The sequence below is a fragment of the Cordyceps fumosorosea genome (genome assembly GCF_001636725.1).
Source record: "Cordyceps fumosorosea ARSEF 2679 chromosome Unknown scaffold_34, whole genome shotgun sequence".
Taxonomy (NCBI): Eukaryota; Fungi; Ascomycota; class Sordariomycetes; order Hypocreales; family Cordycipitaceae; genus Cordyceps; species Cordyceps fumosorosea.
Window position 1 is genome coordinate 165,910 of NW_017387334.1, and position 17,793 is coordinate 183,702.

Consider the following 17,793-nt stretch of genomic DNA (forward strand, 5'->3'; position numbering starts at 1 on the left):
AAGAATAATTCCAATGCATAGCAAAAGCTTTTTCCTTATGCAATATGCTTGTCCAAGTTTTTATGTCTAGCTTCGGAGGCTATCCACCACGGCCCTAATGCAACCAACAGTACCGACAGTTGGTTGAGAGCCTTGATTGCTCAAAAGCACAAGCTCACTCCAAGCTTTATCACAGCCGACAAAAGATAAAAACATACAACAGCCGGTGTTCGCTGGTCGTCACCGACCCAACTACTAATCTGCCGGTCAATAGCTTAACTTCAGCGGAGCAAACGGGACGCGGTGTTATTCTACTGCCTGTGGTCGTATGTACCATTTCAATGCGTATTTCAAAAGACCTTAGTAGTTTAAGACTGGTTACTACATCAAATAACTGGCGACATGGACGTCGAGCACGCGGCGAAACCGTCTTAGACAAGCCTACGACAAGCTTGCATCTGATACGTCTATATCACTGTCTCTGAAATCTGTACCAATGAATGGGCATGGATCTCAACAGCTGTTACGTCTTTAAAAAAAGAATGTAATCGTGCCGTAAGACCAGAGGCTGCAGTATTCTTCTTAGGTATGTCGGCAGACCTCGATGAATAGAGGGGCAATAGTATCAGTTCCCGACATGTACGATCCAGCCTAAAGACGGCTCTGGATTAGACTGTTTCGCCACAGCGACCTCAAAAAGATAGCAGCCGGCAAGGCTGAATATCCCTAGAAACTACCATGGACGTTCAAGCTCCGTGACACGTAGGGACCTAGTATCAGAACCGCGACCACATCACACAGAAGTCCTGAGATGGTGGCTATGGCGAGGCAACCTGACGACGGGCGAGATGGCAATACAAAACATATGAATATATCCAAAACATTTCTATCTTTCCAACTCCGCAGGCGGTAACCGCGTGAAGCGTAATAAGTAGACAGGAGGCTCCTCCGCCCTGGCCTTGACCCTTTCAGGCAGCCAAGGGAACACATGCCGAGCCACCCTCAGACAAGGACACCGTAGCCGAGCTTGTACACGAGCCGACAGTACCTCCCGCAGCGGGTGTCGAACGGCTGCAGCTTGCTGGCATTGCACTGCAGTTGCCTCCAGTTAGTATGAAGAATGTCTCGAGCCGGTTCTTGGACATCAACTTACAGTGCAGCCATTATTCTTGAGAGTTGGGAGCCCCACGCCCACGGCCGGTTTCTTGACGGTTTTTTTCGCCGCCTGGCCCTCAATCTCGTCGACCTTGGCTTGGAACGCGGTGCAGTCCTTTTCTATCTTGTGCCGTAAATCGTCCTCGGCCGGCTCCTTGTCGTGAACACTATAACAAAACTCCAGTGCCTTGTTAAGTCCATTGCTCCATTTCTCCAACGTCCACTTCGAATATGCGCTGGAAGCAAACAGCGCCTTGCACCTGTCTTTGAACCAGTCCTCAACCGACTTGTAAGGATTGTGATGCGTCTCGTACCCTTGACACAACTTCACGTCCTTATCAAGCTCGCCTTTCTTCAGCAATTCCTCAAAATCCTTATCGAATCTCTTATCCCAGGGGGTGCATATATTGTTCGGCCTTCCAGCAATAGTCTCTTCGGCCTCTCCTCCTTTTAACCAGCAAATAAAGCTAGCTTTTAGGTCATTTCCGTCAATGTCGTCCCGCCCCGGACCTCCAATAGCGACCTGAAGGGATTCCACCGCATCGTCGAACCCTTGTAGAAGATATCCGAGTACCGGCCACGTCTTGATGTCTTCATAAACATCGCGCGCATACGGCGCCAATACACTAATAGCAGCCACCTTCGCAGACGCACGGGTCACCCGGAGTGTTTTGCCCCTGGGAAACGAAGGTTTGCTCGCGGACGGTTTGGACGGCTTGGACGGCTTGGACGGCTTGGACGGTTTTGTAGGCTTGCCCAGGCTGGGACAACAGTCTAGTTGCCTCTTCCTCTTGCATGGCCTGCACTTCTTCGCCGGTCCAAGCGGCTCGCCCGGCACTCGTGTCACTCCGGTCTTCTTGTCTGGGTCATACTTGGAACCGGGCTTAGGAACACCTAGACCAAAGGGCATCTCTCGCAGAGGGGGTTTAGGACTGGTGGGAGGCTGCAAGTCGCCGTTCAGCCCCCATCGTTCTATGCCGCGACGCGCTGCGTCGAGCATCTGGGTCCCTGGTCCATCCGACGGTGGCACAGGTTTAATTTGTCGGCCAACTAGTGCTGCGTTGACGCTGGTGAGCCCGACCAAGGCAAGACAGATTGTCGTAATCTTCATCTTGGCGATGCAGCAGTATGCTGATGAATCGGAGACTTGGCTTGTCTATTGGTAAAATGCGTGCTAGATAGAGTAACTTTACATCAGGCTATTAACATGACTTTATAAATAGCAGATAATTAGGGTCTATTTATCTATTACATTCGTCTTTACCTATAACTATAAGCCAGATAGATACTAACATCTCGTCACATATCGGCGGGATGACCGAAGTCATGTATGAAAATGACGAGTCAGAACTACACAGGCTCATCCCACATTATATGCTTGAACAAGCACATCATAAGATTAAACCCTACTACGGCATGGCTTTCTTCATTACGCTTGAACTGCCTTAGCCACAGTTCGGCCACACCGGTGAACCTTACTCCGCCGCTTTATTGGCTCAAATCTCCGATTAACCCGTCCTAAGTTTTATCGCAAAATTGTGCCTGCACTAGAAAAACTCAAGCACGCAACTTGAATGCCGAAAGCAAGCTGTTGCATCATCTTTGAGCCGCGGCATGAACCGCGGCTAATGCATAAGTTACCCCCTTTCACATTTGGACGCTTTCTAGCACATTGAATATTTCAGGCAACTATACTTTTTTTATCAAGCGAACGGATATTACACTTTCTTTTGTTAAAAGATACATACTGTTGATATTTGTAAGCATAGGTGTAGATTAGCGCGAGTCAGATGCAGCAGGAACAGCATAATCAACGTTGCCGCATTGGCCAAATGTCGCCATCTGTTAATTGTGAAGCTTAATATCGGGTAACATCGCGGGACACGTTGACATATCGACCTTGATTCGGTTCAAATTTCCCAAGCATGAAAGCTCGGCGCTCCAAGAACTCGAGAACTTAGCAAGGTAGATTGCTCGTCTCCTGCGATTCAGCTTGCGTGAACTATACGAGACGACCCATTGTTCGTCTAAAAAGCGCGGGCACAAGACAAAACGCTGCAAGGAATACTCTCAGGGTCACATAGACTCAATGTTATCGTAAGCTACCGTTTACTACTATTGAATATAAATACCCTTACTATTCCGCTGAGCGAGTTTATATTATACAACTGTCAATACTCTGGATCTCATATAGTGATCAATCAGCAATTCTACTCTTAAATCAAAGTCACCTATTGTCATTTATAATGGTTCGCATTCATACCTTGGTTCTTAGTTGTACGTTTTTATATCAGTTTTTTCACACCTTTGTTATTATTTTGCTGACATCTTAAATTAGTGACTTTGTCTGCCCTTGGGGCGACTACTCAGAATGACCGCCGTGGAGTCGACGTCCTCGCCAGGGCCAGAATTCCCAGCCAAGGCTCGGCGGTAATGGGCTTACATACGCGCAAGGATGAGAAACCGAGCAGCGCTGCGATCAAGAAGCTGGAAGAAGACAGAAGAGTCATCTCGCCTGAGCTTGACCAGGCCTGGGAGAAAATGAAAACTGCCATTCAGGCCGCTGAGGATGCTATCTCTGATCAGCACAAGGAAGCTGAAAAGCGGGCCATGAAGGAGCTCGAAGCCGCCTTTTTGGCGTCTGATAACTCGATTCCCCAGGAAATCAAACAGAAGCAGGACGATGCTGTTAGGGAGTTCGAGGCTACTAGAGACGGTCTCCCCGAGGAGACGAAGTCCAAGCTCGAGGAGAACCGTCTAGCTCTTGAGGAGGCTCGGGAAAGGGAGTCCGCCTCGGAGTCTGATGCCACCTCCCAGTCCGATTCCGAACCCGACTCTACGTCTTCTGTTGCCCTCGGTTCTACCCCTTCTGTTACGCCGGAGTCCTAAATCCTCTTCAAAAGGCCACACCAGAGACAAATATCTCGATGGCTGGCGGAAATCCCCTGCTAGCGTGTCTTTTGGGTCAGAAGATGGTATTTAGAGGCCTTTGGCCACTATTGGTAGTTATTGCAGGGGCGTAGGGGATCTTCGGTGATGCGCCGGATTTAGTCATCTACCGCATTCCTTCCTCTCAACACGCTTTCTTTAGTTCAGCGATCTTCAATAGCCATAAGCTCAATAGTCTTTCAGAACATGGATGCAGCTCCTTCCGCTGCGTTTGTCGTAATCTAGACACCATATTCTCCGGAGTGTGTCCATAGCGTTGTACAGAAAGCCCAAGGCCAGCAGATAGCCAGTCGACTCAGCGAATGCTTCGCTAGGAGATGAATCGCAGTCTAATGTGCTATGGAAACGACGCTGGAGTACCTTAGTTCCCGTCGGGTGAAAGAGCGCGGGGGAGCACCTACACCGCGAGACTGCATCGCGCAGCTGCAGTCTGGTTGCATTATATCCACCGTATTACTACACCAAACAGCCAATAGTGGCGAACATTGTCCATGGATTGTCACGGCGAGGTATAACTAGAATGCTCCAGCTCGAATGCTTTGCCAGAGAGGCCTACCCACAGCCATCTCGATTCTACTTACACGAAAATGTTACCCAGTCTGCTCCCCGTATTGCAAAACGGAAGGTTCCACCATTCCAGTATACGAAAAGTCTTCAAATGTATTGAAATGAGAAGATAAAAACCCCTCACAGCCGACACACCATTGCCAAAGAGCTCACTTGCAACTTACTTCTCTCGCCATAGATTTCTACTTTTCCCCTCGTCCGCGACGCTGTTCCAGCTGATTTCTATCATGACAGGAGTTCTGGCTCTTCTGCTTCCCCTTTCGGTGGCACAGGTTACTTCAACAACCACTGCCGACCCAATTCTTGAAGATGGTACACAGGCCTTGTGTCAAGGAGACCTCGAGCTCGAGTCTTCTGACACGGCGCCCTTTTACGATTCTGGACCTGCAAATAACACCAGTGTTCCGCCGTCTCTAGAGAGTCGCCAAGCGCAGCAGTTCCCTGATATCAATATCAACTTTCGAGTTTTCGGGCACGTGATCTACGAGAACAAGACTGTCGAGGGAGGTTATCTATCGATACGTTGACTCGGCGCTACGCAATGTTGCCATCATCACAGCGTGTGCCAGGCTAACTCCGGGCAGGAAGGGGAGGTTGTATCCGCAGTCGAAATCCTGAACCGGGACTTTGGGAGGTTTGGATTGTCATTCACCCATGTCAACACGAGCTATACCCAGAACGAGACCTTGGCCACCGTGAGAAACTGCACGACAATGTCCAATACCTTGACAAGGCCCATGCGAACGGGCCAGTACGCGGACCTGAATCTTTTTTGGGTAGCTTCTATTCCCGGGGCGTCAACGGCGAGCTATCGTGAGAGGATGTGGTTCCCACTGACGCATGCACCCTGCGTGCCACCACTCCGGGTTTCGTAGAGGTAAAATCATGACTCACGAAGATGGTCATTGGCTGGGCCTGTATCACCCTTGGGACCTGGGCTGTGATAACGGGGATTACAGTGATTATACCTGGCCGCAACAGAATGTGACAAGCAGCATTCCCATTGAGGATAGGAGAGAGGATAACAGGGGTGAGGTCCTCCAATGTGGTGCCTGGCGGCCGTAATTTCTTGGATTACTTGTGAGTTGGCCATCTACACCACCCACGACACCCGCGCCGATGTCTACCAGGCTTGCTAATTCTCTTATCTAGCCCTTCCAGCGACAGCTTCACCAATCTCCAGGGCCAGCGAATGAGGGCGCACGGCTACCTGCGTCATCCGAGCTCTGGGCCGGTTGCCAGGTCAAGTGGGACGGTCCCAAGTCCTTCGCACATGGCCTCGCCTGCGAACGGAATGCGACAGACAGCTTCCGCCTCTCGTGTGCTGCGAAGCCAGACCCGGCCGGGGCAGCCGGTGGCGCTGTGGAACAAGTCGCGGTCGAAGCCCGATGCCCCTCTTGAATGGGTCGGATCTCTTGATATCTGTGACGAGGTCATCTGTGAGGAGCTGAATTTCAATGATTTCCGATGCAAGCCTGCTCCCGTCCCGCAAGCATCCAGTCCAAGCGACCCGGTAGGCACCTCAAGCGATAGCCATCATCCAAGTTCATTGTGTAAGAGGCTGACCGAAATCATACGCACAGATTGAAACACAGCCAAATCCCAAGGAACAGGAAGAACCATGGATCTGGGGCATCACGGATAATTAAAAACTTGGACGCAGAATGATGAGATGGGAAATCGCGTGGGCGCACTGCACGACCAACTTGGTAATTATTTCCAGTGTACCTTCCCCGCAGGTGAGCATTGTTGCTTCAGGTCGTAGCTCCTGTTGCTTCTTTTGGCGTATTGCGCACATTTCATCATGGGTCGGCCAATACAACCCATTTTTTTGGACAGTGATGGCTCACCTGTGAGCTTAGCGACGATCTTCATCCATGTAATGCAAAATGCAAGCTAGTTATCATAAGATTGCAGACTTATAGAAAGCCAATATAGTTAGAACTATACCATCAACACTATTGAATAACAGCCTCGTGATAATAGCAGCTTAGCTACTCTATTCTATAGGCTGTCGACATGTCATTCACAACGACACCCTCGGCAACAGTTGCCTCAGCCACTTCAAAGAAGGGGATTTCCGCCAACCTATCCACAATATGATGTAGGGTGGGTAGTGTTTCTTCATCGAGCGGATCAAGTATGATGTTTGCCGTCTGCGCTGTCTGGACATGGTTGACGGTCTGGCAAATTCGGGTTGGGGCGCAGACAGGGTACTCGACGTCTGCAACACCGGGCCTTCCCGTGGCGGGAATGTACTTGTAAAACAACAGCGCACCGTCATCGGCCGCTTCGGCGATGTTGGTCTCTCTTATGCCCTCCATCTGCATCTTGAGAAATGGCGCTCCTCCTGCCCAGCTCGCCTCGGTCAGGCAGTTGTTGGCATTGTGCTCCGTTCTGATGTCGCAAAATAGCTTGGGACAGCCCAGTTCTTCTCGTCCGGTAAGGATAGGGTCCGTCAAATTCTCCCACATGACGCTCACAAAGGACCCCGGGACAGTAGAGCCGTCCTTCTTCCGGTACGCGACACCGTGCAGCAGCAATGCAATGTAGTCGTAGCCCCTGCCGCCAAGCCAGTCCAGGTTCCGCAACGAGGTGTGGACATACGATGCGTACGCGACGCTATCCGGCGACAGAAAGAAGAAGGAGGTGCTTGGGAGCAGATTCCGGAGCAACGTGCGTGAGGTCTTGAATCTTATTGTGCGCGAAGTGAAACTCGATCCCATGCTGGACCAGCGGCGAGGGCCGAGAGACTGGCGTGGACCGGACGCGGGCCCGAACGACAGAGGCATGCGCCAACGCTTTGGTCTGTTGCTGTCTTCCCAGATGCGCAGCTGGTGGATTGAATTGTGGTGCTCGTCGTAGCCGCAGTTGCGCTGGATGAGCTCTCGCATGTGGTCTAACTTCTTGGCCGCCTCGGAGCCGCGAATGTCCGCGCCGGCCTGCCGCGTCAACTCCTGAACCGTCACCGCTCTCACCTTGCGGCACTGCTGATACAGCTTCAGTCGTGCCGGCACCTCGGACGCGGGAGTACCGGCCGGGAAGACGACGCCAAGCGACGCCGCATCCTCCATTGCTTGTGCCGCCCCTTGGCCTTGGTGCGGGAGGAAGGGGTGGGCAGCGTCGCCAAGTAGACAGAATCTGCCGCTGCACCAGTCCTCGACAGTGTCCATGTCCATGAGCCGCCACACCTTGAGCATCGACGGGTCTGCCATTCGCAATAGTGTCAAAGCGCGCTCGTCGAATCCCTCGTATTCTCGAAGAAGATCCTCTTGGGAGCCGGTGCGGTTCCAACTGCTGTCGTCATTTTCCCAGCTGCGATCGGGATGGATGCATACAAAGTTCCAAATGTCATTGTTTCTTGTCGGGTACACGACAATTCGCCTTTGAAGTACATTATTAGCCCGGTACTTGGCGTTTTGCCATGCTGAGAATATCCTCTCACCTGTCCGCATGGAACCAGAAAATAAGCTCCCCGTCTTTAATCATCGCAGGGTCGATTTTCGGGTGCTGTATAACGTCTGCACGGTTGAGTAAGAAACGAAAGGCGCTCTTGCCGGAGGGTTCAGGCCGGACAGATGTCAGTTTTCCCCGCGTCGTGGACTAGGGACAGAACGTTAGTTGCGCACGACACCATTGGAACTGTCAGGGTTCTTACATGAATCCCGTCCGCACCAACTATCACATCGCCTGCGACCACTGTTCCATCAGCAAGAGTGATTGTAGCTTGTTGAGGGTCCAAGTCAGCGACGCGTGAGGCTACTCTCAGTTCCGCTGGGCGCCCAGCGCCACTGGGGGAGGTTGCTGTGGTTTTAAGCTGCGTGTGTAAGTCGACGCGATGCGCCAACATGTACCTCTAAGATGAAATCGCGGGTGGTCAGCACAGGTTCCCTTTGATATCATTGGATTGACTTTACGTGCTGCCAACCCTTGGCGAGAGCCGCATAATCAGTTTCTCCAACACGTTGGCCATCTTTGTCATATCCTGTGGCCTAATACCTCACCAAGTCAGCTATGTTTGTTGCGCGTCTCATTTTCATTCATCGAGACTTGCCATTTTCAGCTCCACCGCTCCAGCAGCAGCAACATCGACTCCAAGGTGAAGTAAAATGCCATTCGCATTAGGTGGCACATTGATAGCAGCCCCATATTCGCTCGCAAGTCGAGACTGCTCAAAAACCTGCTCTCGACATAAGCAATTAGCTGCCATTCGTGCTTTGACCGGTCCTGCAGATGACGGGTGTTACCGTAACACGTTGCCCGGCCCTTCTCAATGCAATAGCGGCGGTTAGCCCTCCGAGACCAGCACCAATGACAAGGAAGTGTAGAGGCTGGCTTTTGGCGTCGCTGCCAGCGGTTGCGTGGCTGGACATGACTTGCATATGCTGTGAATATGTGTGAGGCACGAAGGAAATATGACTTACTGCTGTTGTCCAACCAGGGCGACTGCAGTGCCTTAAATGTATACCGCATCTACCAGCGAGCCTCCACACGGTAGCCTCGGATCTATTCTATCTTTCAATACTCCATCGCCAGGGTACTGCCCAAACATTACCATGGGGTAGGGTAATCCGGGTGTAAGGGAGCATCCGGAACTGGTGGGGTTGTGCTAACGCCGACTTACCCCATCATTATCCGGCTCAACGATCTGTGTACTCACCGAAAAGAACAATTCCGGTTCACCGAATATGACATCATTTCCGGTGTTTTTCGTATTGCCTATCGGCACCGACGATCCAGAAGCCTGACGGCCCCAATGCACGGATGAGTGCAGGCACCGTGTACTACTGCAGAAGTGGCTATGTCACGAAGCTCAGCATACACGTCAGTCCGTACAATACAGGCAAATTGCGGCTATGTTTGTCCTTTATACTGCGTGTCCAGTCCTATAGTCCCAGAACCTGCTCTACTAAGCCTGCGATGCGCGACGTACACCTTCGAAGGAGCCGCTGGCCCTGGGCTAGCTGCGCGATGCCCGTCAATCCCGCGTCGTTGTCGCGTCGGGTCACTTGACGAGCCCAAAGCACCAACGTCGCATAGTAAATAGCATATGGTATATGAGGAGACTCAGGATCCACCTCCGGCTCGGTCCGCCCGTCGCCTACCCCAGGTGACATGTCGTCGTTGGTACTCCTCTCCTGGCAGCGAAACCCTTCAGCCGCGGAAAGTAGGGAGTCGGCATGCCAAGTGGCAATAGCCGCATTGTGGCTATCAAGCCATGCTCGAACTGACGGGAACTCCTGCAGCTGGAAGCGGGAGTGCTGCTCCTTCCCTAGGGAATGCCTGAAATATCCCACCAGCAGCTCAATGTCCGCGTGAATGAGGAGCTTCACGCAATGGTACAGAATGGTCACGGATGCGTCCGAATTTGGCTGTTGAGAATTCCACCACTTGTCACAGGCCAGAGCGACAAATTCTGCCTTCCACAGAGGATTGTGAGGCCGCTCTTCGTCACTATTCGCTCTCTCGTTGGACCAGCTGCGCGTCGCTGGCCAGAGGTAGGTACTCAAGCCACCGAGGCTTGGGATGCTGTGAAGTTGAAGAGCCTTTCGGTCTATAAGCTGCCCTGGGGTGGCGAGGCCCTCCGCGATACTTAAGAAGGATGACATCTCGGTCAGCTCACTCTCTGGCCCTCTCTCACTACTGCACAACACCGCCAAGTCATGTTCCGTAAGAGTAACGGGTCGTCGCATGAGAATTACGCGGTATAAGTTGAGCACATACAAGCACTCTAGAAGCCTGCGACGAGTCAGTATGTATTGTTCAGTCACGAAACGTTCAGAGGCTGCAATATACCGCATGTTTTGTACCTGCCCGTCACCGTTTGTACGCTGACTCTGTCGTGCGTATCGCCGCACCGCCTGAAGGTGAAATATTAGCAGTAGATCGCAAACAATGTCTTTCTCATCTCGCGGGTGCCGTAACATACCCACATCAAATCGCTGCGCATGGATTCCGAGAACTCGTAGCTGCGTCTGTCGCCACTGCAAAGCCCATAGATCTCCAAGAGAATAAACTGCATTTTCAAGTCAGACGAAGCAAGCGTTTGGGTGCGCCCAGTTTCCTACTGTTTTGGCCACTAGTAGCGCATGAGCATGGTCCGCCGTTGCATCAAAATTCTGTTCGTCGATTGTGCAGTTCACCTGGACAAGAGCCGTCAGAACACACGTGGAACGCCACACACTGCTGCCAGACTGCTGACCTTGGCAAGTAGCATTCTGCGCGAATCGTTATACAACGCCCTTGCCACGTCATAGCTCCCTCGGACGGAGCAGAATAAGCCACCAACAGCAGCCATTGCCATGCAACATGAAGAGGCTGATGAGTCCGACAGATTCATATCACTGAACAGAGAGAATGTCGGCAAGATGTGCCTGCGAAAAAGGTTCAGGAAGACGTTTATGACATATGCGTCTGGGACAGCCGACATGGGCATTTTAGAATACCACATGCAGTCAGGTCGGTCGAGCGCCAGCGAAGAAACCTGCGCCTTGCGAAGAAAGTACCGTCTGACTAACGCGGTGATGGGAGATGCAGTGAACGCATCAGGCGACAGCTCTGAAGAGGTGCCATTCGTGGGCGTTGTTGTGTACGGGAAGCTGTCCCAAACTTCGTCCATGCTATCCAGACCATCCAGCCACACCAGTGGTTCCTATAGCGAGAGGTCATTATGTTTTTCTGAGGGCATGTGGGAGGTCAAGGCTCTCACAGGAAAATCAGGCAATATCCATGCATCATCAAGGCAGCTGGCAGTAGAGATCGTACGTGCGGCTGGTCCACATGCGATACTTTGTGGAAGTTCGGACGAAAGAACCGCACTGTTCACCGCTTCCGGTGGCTCATTCGATTGCTCCATTCTGGCTACCGGCCTCGTACGGCCGGGGCCGTATTCATTGTAGCTCCGCGGCAAGGGGTACTGGTCCCCAGAAGCCGTGGTGGGAGGACTCGGAGGCCGTATGGCAGGTTCAGCCCAAACATCGTCCAGCCACTGGAAAGGGGTAGAAGAAGCCAGCGATGCGCTGGGTCCCTGCTGTATCTCGCCATTTACTGTAGCAGCGGACAAAATGCCGGCTCGATACGTGCAAGCGTCGTTCATCTCAGCACATTGAGAGCACGGCTGCCCGCCGGTGCAGCGTGTCTTCCGCCGACGACAGGCCGTGCAGGCAACTCGGGTGCGTCTTCTGCCATTTTCCGCACCTGACGACGCCAACATGCCGGATTCATTCCCATGACAACGCCGGATATGCAGGTTCCTTACGTCCAGCCGTCGAAATGACTGATTACAGCTGGGACATGAAAAGGGCTTCTCGTTGGTGTCTATAAAGTAGTTTATTAGCCGCAAGATTACAGTCGAGCATGCAAAACAAGCTGACGGGAGGATTTCGCACGTGTTCTCAGATGCCGACTCAGATGCTCCGATCGGACAAACAGGCGATGACATATGTAACACTGTGAATCGTTCAGCTGGGTTCCAACATCTTCAACGAGTATACAGTATATTACTATACTCACTTCTTTATCTTTTCGATTATCTGAATAAGAAACGGGAAGCATTGCTATGAGTTGGCAATGAATTAGCGTGGTGAGAGAGTAAATTGCGTCTCCAGCTGGACCGCTGGAAATAGATATTGTGGCGGGGTAAGTGGGCGCTGGGGCGATGCCAGTGCGAGCCTATCAATGTTCCCAGCGAATTTTCCAACGCCCTCCAGCTTCATTCTTCCTCCGGTGTTTCCGGTTACTGACCAGCGGAAGCATAGCTTTCCGTTGACTGTGGAGGGCCTGCGGTTTGTAAGGATACCAACCAATAATAATGCATACACAACACAATAATACAGCCGAGGAAAACATACCCAGGATATGAAGTCATGGTACAGTATTCGATAATGTGTACTATGAAGAAATGTAGTATCGGATTTCTCGTCATCATCATTATCGCCTGACTATGATCGACTGAATTTGAGGTATAAAGTGGCTTACTTTGCTGTGAGCTACAGTAGTAGTAACTGTTCCGAATTTAAACATTGCGAAATAATGACTCTATTAGACAGGCATACACCTCAAGATGTAACCCTCCCTAGTGCAGCTAGTCACCCAGAAGGCCTGAGGCCTGTCCGATCGTCACCAAACAACAACATGAGTGGCGATGCTCTACAACTTGCACGCCAACGGGTTGAAATCAGGCCGACGATGTCATATTTCAAATTCCATTTAAATTCGGACATTGAGAATCTAGCCATAACCATACATGTAATCGCGCGCACTAAGTGCTGGCCTTTCCGCCCCAAACGGCTGGTACGGGGGGACCCCATACGGCCATGACACCTGCAGGGGCAGAGGTCATTTCGGTGTCTTCATTGACGAGGTCTCCGTCGGCATAGTGCTCGATAATGAACCCGCTGCTGTCGTACCAGTAGTCGAAAATCTGAGAGCCGTGGACATGTCGGCCAACGCCCCAGACCAAGGTCCAGCCTGCCTGTCCCAGCCATTGGTGAGCCATCATCTGCGTGTCAACGTCCTCCACCTCGAAAGAGGAGTGGTGGACCTTTGTTCCTTTGCCTTCACCCCTGACAATAAGGAAGGAGTGGTGGTCAACGAATGTTTTGCCTCGGGCCACGCGCATGAAGGCTGCTACCTCCAGAGCCTGGTCGGCAGGAGCATGGAGCACGTCGGTGGGCGTAAAGTTGAAATGGTCTTGATACCATCGGCGCGTCTCGTCATAGTTGTCCGTCGTGTAGCCGAAATGACCCAGTTTGTGGACCAACCCCGGGCCGCTGCTCATGCGCGTGAACTGGCCTTCTCTACTGTCAGCACACTCTATGACACGGCTCATTCGCATAGCCAAATCGTGGCTTACCTTTTCGAATCTTGTCAAGCGCACCGTTCATTGGGGGCTGCCCGCCTTCGCACGATGAGATTCCGTGGGCAGGCACCTCGCGCTCAACCTGGCCCCAAGCGACCTGGACGACATACCCGTTAGGATCGAGCACCTCTACCAGTTGACCACCTCCCGGCCGCTTTGTTGCATCCAGTATCTTCGCGCCCGGCATCTGGCAAATCAATTGGAAGTCCTGCGCAGATTGGGCCACAAAGCCACCACCTATAAACCGTTTCTCGGCGCCCGGTTGCCCTTCTGCGACGACATAGACGTATGCATCCTTGCCGTACCCGCGGTAGAACGTGAGACCGTCCACTCGCCCAGCTTCTATGAAGCCAAAATCTCCGGCAAAATCTCTAAACTTCTCCAAGTCAGGATGTTCGTATATTACATACGAAAGGCGGTTGAGAATGGCACGGGTATTTGCTGTCATAGTGCGTGATCGTTGCAATGTATGGCTGTAAAATGATGTGGTTTTTTTTTTTAACCAGCTAGTCTTGAGGCCGTGAAATGACTTGCGAGTGCAGTAGCTTGAACAGAGCTTGGCTACTTTTTATGCATTCGGCATCCAGTAGTGGAAAATCCAAGGCGGTTTGACACCATCCCGTGGAGATGCCTACAGCGTCCAGTTGCGTGGGATCAAATTGACGGGGCCGCGGCCCGATGGGGTATCAACAGTTACCCCAGGTGAAGTCTAAAAACCGGCTTGGCTTTCGTGCTCCTCTAAAAGAAAGTGTATCGTATTACTCATGTCGTGCTCGTCTGCTTTCAAGCTCACAAATCCGCTGATAAAAGCCATTGGCCAGCCTAGAAACTCGTCCACCCAAGGCACCAGGATCAAATCAACAACTCTTTGAGCTTGCTTCAGCATACATTTCATTGACCATGGAGAATCTTCCAGACTTCCCTAGTCCTACAGGTCTACCAACGCAGAAGCGCTACATAACTACGCATGATGCCACCGGCCGCAGTGTGTTTGCGAATGAGATTGACCCGACCGCTGTGTACGAACGCGTGAACCCGAAATTGGACTTCTTTCTCGCGTACGCCAACACTACTTTCCCGGCCGAGATGAATGACGACTTCGACATTGCCAAGTACAAGGGGCTTTTCGCAGGTCCACAGCCTCCCATCTCCATACCGGGAGGAACGGTGCTGCGCGTCTGCAACTTCGCGCCAGGGTCGGTCACGCCGATGCACCGAACGCTGAGCCTCGACTACGGAATTGTCATCGCGGGACAAGTGGAATTGGTGCTGGACTCGGGAGAGACAAAGTTGCTCGAGCCCGGTGATATTGCTGTGCAGCGCGGAACCATGCATGCCTGGCGCACGCCACATGGGAATACTTGGTCAAGAATGGTCTTCATTCTGCAGGAAGGGAACGCGCTGGAACTGGACGGACAGGCATTGGAGGAAGATTATGGGGGTTTAGATTTGGTTCCGGGAAAGGACTTTCGTCGCCAAGAGGGCAAGTAGTGAAATACGCTGAATTCCAATATATGTAATACACTATTGGAGACGCACTTTCTCGCCTGCGATGTGTCAGTACCACCACGGTTTGGACACCGCAGTCAAGGCTAGTGACCTCGAGCCATCAGGTTTTCCAGCGTTTGCGACATGACGGAACAGCATGGCCAAGGTAGCTGGTCTAATTCGTTTGAAAACAATGCCAGCATTTTTACCGTGCCTCGCTGTGCTCCAACTCCCGATGGCCGTCTTGTGACACAGCGCCACACTACAAGAGCGGAAAAAAATACAACGATCGGGCTCCAAATTGGAGTGCATTCAGTATCGTCGTCAGACCTTGACGTGGTGATGTTATCCAAGACAAGCCATGCAAGCTCCATCGACTCCTCTGACAATGAAGTCTCGTCATTGGCTAGACTTTGATTTGTATGCGCGACGGAGGTTGTCTGACTGTGCACCGCTGGCGGGTAACCAGCGTCCATTGACAGCTGCGGGAGTCCAGGACATGCGAGGCAAAGCTGGCAGAAGTAGTAAAGCGCAAGCACATTCCGGGGCATCGAGTCTTCGAAATGTCGCAGCCACCGGCGAAGGGCCCGCTTGATGGCAGTGTGCTGCCTGTCAACCTCGGCAGACAGGGAAAGTGTTTGATATGGGCGGTCACCCATCCAAGCAGTACCCGCCTGTCCTCCTTGGCTGTGAGAACTGGGGGCCAATCCAATAGGACATGCGCTTCGTTGTATGAAAAGCAGATCGGAGAGAATGGCACTAAGAAGCAAAACGGCGTCATCGGGTGCCTGCATGTCACTTGGCATCGGCCCAGTGTGTACGAGGTTTCCATAGACGGTCGGGAACAAGTGTCCGGAGACGGGCAACCGAAAATTCAGCTCCGACGTTGACAGTACGGGAACAGTTCCAATGTGGACGGCAAGTAGCACGTCAACAAGGTATTTGTAGCTGGCAATCATGTTGTGCCGTCTAAACCGTGTTAGTTTTGTCTGAGGATACAGCGTAAAAGCGATCGCGAGTAGAGTGACGTACTTGACAGCTGGCTCCAGCGAACCGCCAGTAGACGCGCAATTAAAAATGTCCAACCTCCGAGCAATCTGTGTTGCGTATTTGTATTCGTTAATGGTGATCTGTTTCCGCTGCCTGCAACTGGCTGGCTGCGAAGTAGCTGATGTTATTCCAGAGGGACTACTCACAGTCATGCTGTACATGAGCATCGCAGAGCTTTTGAACCATGCCCTTGAATCTGCACTCAGCAACCCGTGCGTGGCTATCAAGGCACTCTATCACAACTAATGTATCAGCCAGAGTTCCGAGGCGAATGGAATGTCCAAGGATGGCATACTGCAATGACGGATTCTATAGTGCGGGCTTCTCGATTGTCGGTCTCCAGTGTCAAGATGTATAATCTGATTCCCATGTCAAAGTATGTCGTACTGGGCAGCGCTACGCCGTCGAATTCGTGACGCGAATTGGGCGACACTGCGCTGGCCAAGCATGCCAGCGCAAAGTCCAAATATGGAGGCGGGAACGCCCCGTCACGAAAATTTTCGTCTAATTGGAAGCCAGGGATGTACATGTGCGAGCCAAAGACAGCAGAAAACACCGACCGCCATGGCGGCATGTGGCTCGAAAAGTCCAAGTCACAGTCTGGAGCATCCACGGCAACGGACGTTGGCCAGGTAGGTGATGGGACTGACCCATGGGACATTGCCTGACCACAATTAGCGATTTCCTTTTCCCTTGTTTCCTGTTTGTGTTTTTTTGACGTACCACTTCTTGATGGCTATCACGCCATGACTGCCAGCGCGCATCGGTCAACAGCGTCTCGCAATCTCGCGCATCGTCACTTTGAGCTAGAGCTTCTTTGAATTGATTCAAAAATGCTTCTTTGGGGACAGTATACGCCTCGGGAACATCCAAGGAAGTCGGCTGCCTATCGTAAGGTACGAATCGGGCAACGTTGCGGGAACGTCTGGAGCTCGTGCTCTCGGGCGGTCCGGCGTCAGAATCCGCCATGCGAACAGTTGATGTCGGACTGTGAGATCACCGGGGGCTTTCCGTCGCGCAGCAGGGTTCGCATGCTTACGGCTCAATTATGCACGACGGACATTGCTCGCCCAGGTTCCCCGGAGTTCCCGGAGTAGTCTTCTCCACGGCAGTTGACGACCGCCGATGGAGCCGCGGATTAGATGGGGTAACCAGCTGGGCATATGGAGACGCCACGGAATCTCCGTCCCAGCGCCTACCGTAGGTGGCCGGGACAGTTTGCCTTGAACTGATTCGAGGAATTGATCACAGATATAATGTACTCGAGTTTCGAGCATGAAGATGCAGCCTTTTTACTCTAATAGCACACCACCCGCGTATTTCGATACTTCAGACCCAACTTTCTCTTAGTCCATCCCCGCTTCAGCCAACAATGCCTAATAAGATCAAAGACATCTGCGTCAGCTGGGTGGACGAAGAAAATGCCATTTTTGTCGAGAAAAATGTCTCTATTCCAACGACGGACCCGCTCAATCCAATCCGCTGCAACGTTTACCGGCCATTGCAGGCCCAGACATCGGCCTCGCCATGTCCCGTCATCATGACCTATGGGCCTTATGGCAAGGACATACCCTACAGCAAGTTCCATCCGGCTTCCTTTGCAGAGCTCAATCCAGCCCAGAAATCCCGTTACTCGGCCTGGGAGACTCCGGATCCTGTCTTTTGGTGTGGTAAGGGCTACGCCGTGGTACGCTGCGATGATTTGATTTGATTTGATTTGATTATTTACGTCTGTTGGCGCCCTA

General features: G+C 52.0%; 6 protein-coding genes across 6 annotated transcripts; 3 read left to right on the forward strand and 3 right to left on the reverse strand.

The window, feature by feature from the left end:
• Positions 1-981: 981 nt before the first annotated feature.
• ISF_08735 (Heat-labile enterotoxin IIA, A chain) lies at positions 982-2,245 on the reverse strand (the record flags this gene model as incomplete). Its single annotated transcript, XM_018852338.1, has 2 exons — positions 982-1,071; positions 1,133-2,245. The coding sequence occupies 2 exons, from the start codon at positions 2,243-2,245 to the stop codon at positions 982-984; spliced, it is 1,203 nt and encodes a 400-aa protein (XP_018700525.1).
• A 1,135-nt stretch (positions 2,246-3,380) lies between these two features.
• On the forward strand, positions 3,381-4,023 carry ISF_08736 (hypothetical protein; the record flags this gene model as incomplete). Its single annotated transcript, XM_018852339.1, has 2 exons — positions 3,381-3,411; positions 3,473-4,023. 2 exons carry the CDS (start codon positions 3,381-3,383, stop codon positions 4,021-4,023), a joined length of 582 nt encoding a protein of 193 aa, XP_018700526.1.
• Positions 4,024-5,923: 1,900 nt separating this feature from the next.
• ISF_08737 (metalloprotease 1) lies at positions 5,924-6,299 on the forward strand (the record flags this gene model as incomplete). The annotated part of the gene is made up of 2 exons (XM_018852340.1): positions 5,924-6,163; positions 6,234-6,299. 2 exons carry the CDS (start codon positions 5,924-5,926, stop codon positions 6,297-6,299), a joined length of 306 nt encoding a protein of 101 aa, XP_018700527.1.
• A 345-nt stretch (positions 6,300-6,644) lies between these two features.
• Positions 6,645-10,259, reverse strand: ISF_08738 (Acetoacetate decarboxylase beta barrel domain protein; the record flags this gene model as incomplete). Its single annotated transcript, XM_018852341.1, has 7 exons — positions 6,645-8,034; positions 8,096-8,253; positions 8,309-8,454; positions 8,701-8,830; positions 8,898-9,015; positions 9,075-9,096; positions 9,584-10,259. 7 exons carry the CDS (start codon positions 10,257-10,259, stop codon positions 6,645-6,647), a joined length of 2,640 nt encoding a protein of 879 aa, XP_018700528.1.
• A 2,651-nt stretch (positions 10,260-12,910) lies between these two features.
• ISF_08739 (Glyoxalase/fosfomycin resistance/dioxygenase) lies at positions 12,911-13,958 on the reverse strand (the record flags this gene model as incomplete). Its single annotated transcript, XM_018852342.1, has 2 exons — positions 12,911-13,443; positions 13,505-13,958. The coding sequence occupies 2 exons, from the start codon at positions 13,956-13,958 to the stop codon at positions 12,911-12,913; spliced, it is 987 nt and encodes a 328-aa protein (XP_018700529.1).
• Positions 13,959-14,410: 452 nt separating this feature from the next.
• Positions 14,411-15,001, forward strand: ISF_08740 (Cupin, RmlC-type; the record flags this gene model as incomplete). The annotated part of the gene is made up of 1 exon (XM_018852343.1): positions 14,411-15,001. One exon carries the CDS (start codon positions 14,411-14,413, stop codon positions 14,999-15,001), a length of 591 nt encoding a protein of 196 aa, XP_018700530.1.
• Between the last annotated feature and the right edge of the window lie 2,792 nt (positions 15,002-17,793).